Consider the following 10,028-nt stretch of genomic DNA (forward strand, 5'->3'; position numbering starts at 1 on the left):
TACATCTGCCGAGGAGTAAACGACTAACCAAACCAATATATGTGTCATCCACAGCAGTCCTATTTGATGTGCAATATGGTATTAAATACTAAACAGCTCTTCAGCACCGTATATTGCTATTCATTTTACGTTTATGGTCTGGCAGACTAAGCCTTTATCATATAGCGTTTGTAATTTCACTTGGTCACGTTGAACTTTCACTTGGGAATTGATTACATCTAAACAATATATTTGCTTGTTAATGAAATGTTATTGAGATTACGGACACTGAGGGATCCATCATAATTGGTTTGGTGGATTAAATAAATATTTCAATAACGAGTTACCAACGTGGCTTCCAACATTGCATTAAAACAAGCTTCATCGTCATTTTTGTTGAAAATGCATGTAAACTGTAGTTCTATGACCTTAAAGGAGCACAATTAAGGTTGATGCAAAGAAAACAAAAATCATTCAATTAACTTCAATTAATTGTGTTCATATGAGTTGGACAGAACATAGTATATTTCAAAGCTGTGCAATGTTATCACTGTGAAGCATTATTTAAATGTGATTTTTATTTACAGTATTAACCTGCTTTTTTCGTATGGCATCTTGAATTTTTTTCCTTACTGATACAAGAAAATAAATCATTGCATCAACTAATAAGTTCGCAGTATTTTCTTCAAATCAACCGTTTAAAGCCGATAGCATGTCAAAATAAGTAACTTTTACTTATAACAAGGTGCTTATAGTATTATAATTATATACAAAAGAGCGCCACTGTGGCATTTACATCTGTCTGTAATAGTTACCATTACATTGCTTGTATTAGTCGATTGGAAGGCGATCGCTTTGGGTTTTTTTACAGGATGATGTTCTTTAAAACGTTTTCACCCCCACCATACCAGTAACCTGAAACAATATTATATGCCCCAAGTTTGAAAACAGTAATCATGTATTTGTAGCATACACGCATTGTAAAACAGACGTATTTTATTTGTAAGGTAACACATTATATTCAGTAGAGGCGAACGTGTTTTTGCATAAAAATATATATTAGTGAATGCCATTGTATCGATATAGAGATTCTGCACATTAATTTGTTCATGCAATTCCATTGATTGTCACATTTAGGTTGGCAGCTTGTGTCGATGATATGATGATATAAGTTTCTGTTCTGTGTGTAGCGTTACGATTAAAATACACTTTAATTTGATTGTAGGTAAAGGCAATATATTTATTTTACACCAGTCAACCACGAAGTTATAATTTCGTTGAGTGGCATTCATTGCCAGGTATATTGCAACCTATTTTGGGCATTGTTTAATCAACTGCAAATAAATCATTATTCTTATTATTATTATCATTTTTGTGTAGTGCAATATCATTGATTTATCACAGAAACGATACTGGACCACTATGAACCCTTGTTGCACCCTTAATGATGTCGGCAGCAGGCCAGATCGTATATATATTTCTTTTTTACCTTTACTTACTGTTTTATTTTATTTAAATACAATTGGAAAAAAATGTCATAACATTTTCCCAAAATACAAATTTATCTATAGTTAATTCAAAATAATCTGAAATCCACTTACTCAAAGGCTGTTCTAAGGTCAATATATATAAAGGGTATTTGTTGATTTCAGTGTAAGATCGTACGAGTGTCTTAGATAAACATTTCCGCGAGTGGCGAAACCACGAGTGAAAAATGTAGTTTTTTTATGAGCACGAGAGATCTGGCAGAAAAGGGGTGAGTTTAGATTTGATCAAGGGGAAGTAACTCATCTCCATTTAAAAAGAAGTACTTAAAAGTGATATTTTAACTCCTTAATTTGCTGTTCGTTTGTTGTTATTTCGCTGGTTAAACTCCAGGCTTCGTCGAAAAGCATGAAATAAATATAGTCAAGAAAGTTTGTTAGTGTCAATTGTTCATCACATGCATCTATTTACTAAAACTGGTTAAAGCCTTACATCAAGAATGATTTCCTTAATCCAGAATGTTAAGTATGTAAACTGTTGTTTTGCATAACTTTTGAAGTAGTTTTGATTAAGTGGGTAGTTTTGAAATCGGATGATAATTTCTTGTGTCTAATTTAGATAATGATAAGACACGCGCAGTTCAAGATGTCGGGAATTATTCCTTTTCTTATGCCTAGATTTATCAAAAAAGCATTACATGGTGTTATATATTGGTACTTTCAGGTTTAACGTCTTCCGGACCAGCCCCATTGAGCCCAGTAGATTTGCTTATCTTAAGGGGATGTACTAAAACTGAATCTGAAAAAGTTCCGGACTAAATATTGACTTTTCTATCAATTAAGTTATATTTGCAAACACTATTAAGTTCTCTATTAGTCTCATTTTTATCTATTGTAGTCGTGCTAAAATGTTATGATATCAGTTTTAAAAAAATCTAAAAACAACTTGTATCCTTGTTATACTGAATTGCTGTTTTGCATGTGGGGTTTTTTCAACTTAGTCTAAAAATGCAGTTTCCTTATTTCTAAGAATGTTATATTTATCGTATACAGTCGAACCTCGCTATGTCGACGTCGGATAAGTCGACTTTCCGGTTATGTCGACTTTTTTTCCGGTCCCGAATTTATTATTATTCTATATAAAATAAATCTGTTTGTGTCGATTTTTTATCTCGCCTTTTCCGCTATGGTTTTATATGTGTTTTGTGTGATCCATAAACGTAAAAGAAATAAATTTGACACAAATAATTCTTCTTTTGTTTCACTTTATTTTTCAATATTAAGTTTGCTGTTTTCACGACGAAAATATTTAACAAGGCCGTTCAATTGTGGATGTTAACATCGGACAATCCAACTCAAACGTGTTGGGATTGGTGATATTTTTTGTAATTCGGATGAGTCGACTTTTCGTTATCTCGACTTTTTTCACTAGGTCCCGAAAAAGTCGACATAACGAGGTTCGACTGTATACCATTTCCAAGGCTTTATTCTATTACGTAAATAAATAATGATTTATTCTATTGTTCAATTAACTTGTTTGGTTGGTAATAATGTGTTACGTTTGGCCAACACTTGATTAACACTTGATTAAGAGTATAACAAAAACATTTCAGGCGTAATTTGGGTTTACTATTGTTTTAATCATTGCGTTATTATAGCATCTAGGGATCTCGCTGGTAGCAATTGTGATTTAGAATTGGCGACCTCTAATTAAGGGGCGATTTTAAACAAGCCAATGAAAACTGTTTATTATAAGCATCACTTTTAAGCCTGAAAAGATAAACAATCAAAATGGAAGAAATTCGTATTTGCACCGACTTTGCTTCTTATTAGGGAGCTGCGGTATATGTTTTTTACCTTGTTGTATGAGCTCTTAGATTGTTCTTAATTATTGATATAGACGTAGAGTGTACGTGTTTGTAGTATTGTATGTCTCGCGTTGTCCTTCCACTTTTTTTCAATGCGCTACTAAGCAGGGATGCATGGAGGTTTAAAATTATATACATTCATTTCATTCTAGTGGATATAAGGCGGTTCTGGTTCCCTTTTGACGCTTACATATCAGTGAATAAAGGCATGTATCGGGGACAAGAATAACATAAAAGCACTCATAAACGATGTTCTCTTCTTTCCGCATTTTTGACAAAACGTCCATTAGGTCTCTATTTATCATGTTTTGTAAAACATTCAAATTGGAAATTGTACCGGTAGAAGTCATGAAGCAAGGATCAGAGATGTCGATAATGTTATAGAATTAAACGGGAAAAGTTATCTGTTGAGGCACAAACTTCATTAATCCAGCATAACAGCGTGTGACAGATATTATTGTGACATTTATTATCTGTTATGGATAAATTTGTTATGGTAAAAAATTAAGGCACATGCAATATCATTGATAATATTTCGAAATTTCAAAAGATGAATTATTCTATTAATGGATAGAATCGCATATTGCACGACCGTTCAAAAGGCGGTCGTTTCATTATTTTCTAACCAATGTTACTGTTTCAGTAGACATCTCCCTTTTTAGAGGAGAGTAACGTGTATGTATTTCCGTGCATCACGATAAACGCAACGCTCTCCATATGTCTGCATATGTTTGTAAGTGGTCGCAGTTGTTATTGATCGTTGAATACAGCCAGTCGAATTTTGAACAAATAATCAAAATGTAAGATCACATGATTTGGTCTAATTTTAAACAAGTAGAGATTTACTTGCTACTTTGTGTGGATCCTATACCTCCAACAATGCCAATTGTCGATAACCAATGGTGATATACCTTTACATGGTGGTCACAGTGGAATCCTGTTTGTTTGTTTGTCGATCACAGACCTAAGTTTTCGTACGTATATATCCATTCAGATTGTTGTTTACTTTATAGAATTCGCAGTGACTAACTACATTTTAAATTTATTTCTATAAATATCCATATGATGATAACTGTGTGTCCCCAAAACAACACAGATATGTAGCTCAGTATTATATATGATTACATGTAAGGTTGGTAGCTGATTTGTAACATTTCGTCCATACGTGTTGGCGGGGATGCCAAAGCGCCAGAACAGCCAATACTTAATTTGTCATATTGATACCTTATAATTGTCAGAACGACAAAATATGGTCGAAAACACACATGTTATGGGGCACCAAAACGATTCATTTAAGGGACGTGTTATTGTTCTGATGTGTATAAAAATCGTGTATTCGTACCCTTATTTTTCCGTTCTGGCCTGTTGGCGTGTTGTTGGAGTGCTATAACGCCACCCACCCCGATCGGGATGGCAGAAAACAAAATCGATGTCTCCATAAGCGCTGTTATTGATTTTGGTTTAAAAAAATAAAACTGATATGTTTTGTCACTTTATTTCGGATAAGAATGCTACTAATCTTACATCAACATTTAACATCAAAAGTTAGGTTTAAAGCGGATTTATTTCAGTTTTTTACGTTGATTTGGCTTCATTTCAATTAAGTATTATAGGGGAGGCACTGAATAAGGTGCAGTTCTATTGTTAGTATTTTGTCCTAGATACGAAACCGCTCCTAGGGTCCCCATGCCAAGGAGGCTTGTCAAAACATAGTTCATGGCGTTTCCACTGGCTGCATGAGGTAACCGGAGAAAGATGAGTACATGTCCCCGCCGAGGCTGAGGTTCGTGTTGTCACGGACACGGACGAACACCTGGTCCCCAACGTTCACGTGAACAAACACCGTTTGTGCGCCCTGGTCCCTATACTTGACGTCAGCGTGCGCAAACACGCGTGCAATCACCATGGAGTTGTGGATAATTTCTCCCCTCACCATAGCGTCCCCGTGTGTGTCGCTGATGTGGTCCATCAATGAGCAACTGTAATAAAAAATCGGTAGTTAAATACAGCTATATATATAAATATAACAAACGGTTGTGTTTGAGAAAAGGTTGTTCAATTATCTACATCGCCAAAAACGAATTACATTCGTTTAAGACACTAACAGTGAGACTGTACAAAACACAATATTACTTAAATAAATTGTGACCTGTCTGCCATACCTAAATTGATAAATGCCGCTGACTGGAGCAACAAACACTCCAGTTTGGTTGTTATATCCGCCTCCAATATTGGTCAGCACTTGGTCAAAGTGAATCACGTCCAAGTGATTTAGGTGGTCCAGTGTGTAGGGACTTACGTGGGCAGTGAAAGCCACTGTCTCCTCGTCTTGCAGCACAAACCGCTTCCCCAATGCATGTTCTGCAAAAAGGACTACCAACACTACGCGGACAAGCTGAGCAGCCAAAACAATAATAATGTTTCTTTATAGGGGAAAGTCAATGACCTAAGAAGCTCTCAAACACAGAGAACCGGATGTTATACATTAATAGCATAAAACCTGAATATCATTATCGCTAAATGTTGATGTCTTTTGAACAGTTAAAGGTGCACTCTTACTCCCAAATAAGCAGTACCACAATTAATACAATTGTTTTAATTTACCGAAAAGAATTAATACATATCGAAAACAACGGTTCTTATGAAGGATATGGCTTTTATTTTGAAAGAACGGTGCGCAAAAAACGGTAGTTCTACCTTATGAGACGGTCGTTGATATTGTATTTTTTAGGACCCACCAGTCATTTAATATTTTTGCGTTTACAGCTATTTAATAAACGGTTACAATGTTGTAATGAAATAGTTAGTGGGTATTAATATTTTCCATAAATGCATTATTTCGTAAATAGTTAAAGGTTAATCACTCAAATTTGTGTTTGTTAAATTGATTTTAAATACAATTTTAAATACAAGTATAAGTATGACTTTAATAAAAAGTTCACTTTGAGGTGAATCGAACGTTAATGATGAATAACAATTTAAGTTTTTTTGCTATGCAGCTGTTATGACGTTAAGTAAATACACATCGAGCCTTACAAGATTTTATATGATATCGCGTTTGTGACAAAAACATTCCAATATGGACTTAAATATATTGTGACCTGTCTGCTATAACTATATTGGTAAATGCCGCAGACTGCAGTAACAAACTCTCCAGTTATGCGAATTATACTGGAAAGATCATTGGATGTCAAATACCGATACAAAAATATTTAATACCATAAATGCTAAATGTTGGTGTCTTTGGAACGGTTAATAAACTAAAGTTTGAGGTTAACCATGTTTGCGGAATCTCAACATCATACAAACATTCGTCAATAACTGTAAGCATGATCGGGGCCAACATCATACCAACATTCGTCAATAACTGTAAGCATGATCGGGGCCAACATCATACCAACATTCGTCAATAACTGTAAGCATGATCGGGGCCAACATCATACCAACATTCGTCAATAACTGTAACCCTGATCGCGGCCAACATCATACCAACATTCGTCAATAACTGTAACCCTGATCGCGGCCAACATCATACCAACATTCGTCAATAACTGTTAGCCTGATCGGGGCCAACATCATACCAACATTCGTCAATAACTGTTAGCCTGATCGGGGCCAACATCATACCAACATTCGTCAATAACTGTTAGCCTGATCGGGGCCAACATCATACCAACATTCGTCAATAACTGTTAGCCTGATCGCGGCCAACATCATACCAACATTCGTCAATAACTGTAAGCATGATCGGGGCCAACATCATACCAACATTCGTCAATAACTGTAACCCTGATCGCAGCCAACATCATACCAACATTCGTCAATAACTGTAACCCTGATCGCGGCCAACATCATACCAACATTCGTCAATAACTGTTAGCCTGATCGCGGCCAACATCATACCAACATTCGTCAATAACTGTTAGCCTGATCGGGGCCAACATCATACCAACATTCGTCAATAACTGTAACCCTGATCGCGGCCAACATCATACCAACATTCGTCAATAACTGTAACCCTGATCGCAGCCAACATCATACCAACATTCGTCAATAACTGTAACCCTGATCGCGGCCAACATCATACCAACATTCGTCAATAACTGTTAGCCTGATCGCGGCCAACATCATACCAACATTCGTCAATAACTGTTAGCCTGATCGGGGCCAACATCATACCAACATTCGTCAATAACTGTTAGCCTGATCGCGGCCAACATCATACCAACATTCGTCAATAACTGTTAGCCTGATCGGGACCAACAACAATCATTAACCTTGCAAACAGATCAACCTTACATATAGATCAAAATAACTCGTAAAATTACAGCAATACGTCGACACCAATCGGGTACCATCATGCGACCCATTCCGTCGTGGTTATGTGGAACATGTGGTTATCCGACGTGTTATTTATTTGTTGATGTTGATGCACTTTTATTATCCTAATGCATATCTCTTACCATGAGTTTAAGCAAACCGATCCTATGTGTAAGAGAATGCATGATTGATTTTTTTCAATCAGAAACTGGACTTTGGTGATTGTAGTACCAAATTGACGGACGCCTGAGGTGTATGACATCTCCTTGTATTACATTCAAGCTAGAAACGTACAGATGTACTTATGTTTTAGTTCATTAAAAGTGTACGGAAATTGTGTAGTATTACCGTAATATTTCAGACGTTGGTCCTGCTCTATCAACTTGTTTCCCTGAAGGAGTAAGGCATTTTCCTGCTGTGAAACTGAAATATATTAATAAAAAAACAGATTTTTCCCTGATGTTTTCACTGAAGTGATAGTTATTACTGAACATGTATTCTTACAAAGCGTCAAATCAACTCTTTAATATAGAAACAAAATTTACGACGTTGGTTCGAGACTCACCTCGTTCTTTAAGTTTGTAAAATTCTGCTTCAAATTCTTCGAAATTCCTCATATGTGCATTCACAAGACAGAAACTACACGCAAATAAAAACCACATCATACAACCTTCCATTGTGTGCGTACTCTTAATGTCAAGAGACATAAACACTTCAGACGGGACAGCGAATAGATTCGTTATCTCTTGTTATGTCGGTCACATCCACTATTCAATTTCATTACAATTCTGATACATAATCCAAATTTAGACAACATTGAAATTGTCGCGTCAAATTTCACGCAATAAAATTGTTCAGCTGTAATCCTATTTGATGAATATATATTTTAAAGGGCATTAACTCACTAAAATGTGTATGATCCCCACAAAAGAGACGAATACAACTGAATGCAAACATATTAATAATTTCCAGGTTTTGAAGTCTTGAGTAATGAGGTTACTAACGCAAAAAACTAAAATCTAGTATATTTGGGTATGCCACTTATACGCATGACAAGCCACAACAGGCACGGCAGGTGCATTTGAAATGTTTAGTCTGACTACAAACATTGGGTGAAATACCACTTCGTCATTGGGGAACAGATATGGCTTCATAATTTGGTTTGCTGTCTGAAGAAAACACATTAAAACTAAATCAGTCCGCTCGTGCCGCCTTCTTTATCATTAAGGCTTTATATTATATGACCAAACTAATACTTATGCTTTCATAGAATACCGTTCAGTCAAATTAACGCTCTATTCAGGATAAAACATACTTGAGCGTCTACTTCATTGAAATGAATCCGACTGGGACAAGGTTAAAATCCTTTACACAATCTTTCAATCACAATCTATCTTGTAAAGACGCCATTGATATCATACATTTTCTTAACACCGGCAAGGCGAGATGATCTGATTTTGGTAAATAGCTATGTTCTGAAAGATATGGTTTTGGCAATATCCTATACCTTTCAAGATCTTTCCAATTTTTCAAGTGCCCGGTCTTTGGAAATTTGCAAATGTATGTGCATAGGGAATCGGTCGATCTGTGGGGTTGTGTAAAGTTGCATGCCTAAAATCCATATCCATGTATCTTTACCAACAAGAGGAGATGCAACCCCAATGATCAATCAACTCACATACACACACACACGCGCGCGCGCGCGCGCGCGCGTTCTATGCATCAATAAACATGTTTTCTTATGTTCAACCTTTTTTTAATTATATATTTATTTTCTTTTGAGTATGCTAAAACATACATTTGATTATGCTAAATTAATGTATGCCTAATCGTGAACTATTAATTTTAATAGACATTGTTTCAATTTACTCTTTTAAAATGTTTCCAAAATTTTGACGAAACAGTACGTTTCCAAAAATAGGCCATAAAATGGTCGCTCTTGTCGTACCTGTGAAATTTCATTCCAATTCGGCCAGTAGTTTGAGAAAAGTCATCATGGATTTTACATCATACCAGCCGATCGATCTATCTAGATATTATTCTCTGTATGCTTACATCCCATGAGTAATACATATTTCAAACAATAATACAGAGACTAAAACATTTCCAGTATGCAAATAATCAAATAATATGAGTCATTTTCATTAAAGACAAATCTCAAAATGTCCATAGGATTGAAACACCTGATGCCTTCGAGTCTTTTAAGACAACTAAAGGACTTAATTAAATTACTTTGCTTTGCCGCGCAGTATACTACGTAGTACTGCAGTTCAGATTATAGATCAATTTATAATAATTTCATTGAGATAAAATTACATGGTCGAGCGCTTCAAATTTGGTCTAATGCCTTATTGAACTTATAATTTAGATAGACACA

The 10,028-nt window shown here is 35.6% G+C and overlaps 1 protein-coding gene across 1 annotated transcript; it reads right to left on the reverse strand.

Moving 5' to 3' along the window:
• Positions 1-4,812: 4,812 nt before the first annotated feature.
• LOC128209955 (cerebellin-3-like) lies at positions 4,813-8,335 on the reverse strand. Its single transcript, XM_052914229.1, has 4 exons — positions 8,217-8,335; positions 8,000-8,074; positions 5,494-5,692; positions 4,813-5,310 (listed from the first exon to the last, which is right to left on the reverse strand). The coding sequence occupies exons 1-4, from the start codon at positions 8,326-8,328 to the stop codon at positions 5,046-5,048; spliced, it is 651 nt and encodes a 216-aa protein (XP_052770189.1). The 5' UTR covers positions 8,329-8,335; the 3' UTR covers positions 4,813-5,045.
• Positions 8,336-10,028: the final 1,693 nt, after the last annotated feature.

Source organism: Mya arenaria, chromosome 11 (genome assembly GCF_026914265.1).
Source record: "Mya arenaria isolate MELC-2E11 chromosome 11, ASM2691426v1".
In the NCBI taxonomy this organism is placed as follows: Eukaryota; Metazoa; Mollusca; class Bivalvia; order Myida; family Myidae; genus Mya; species Mya arenaria.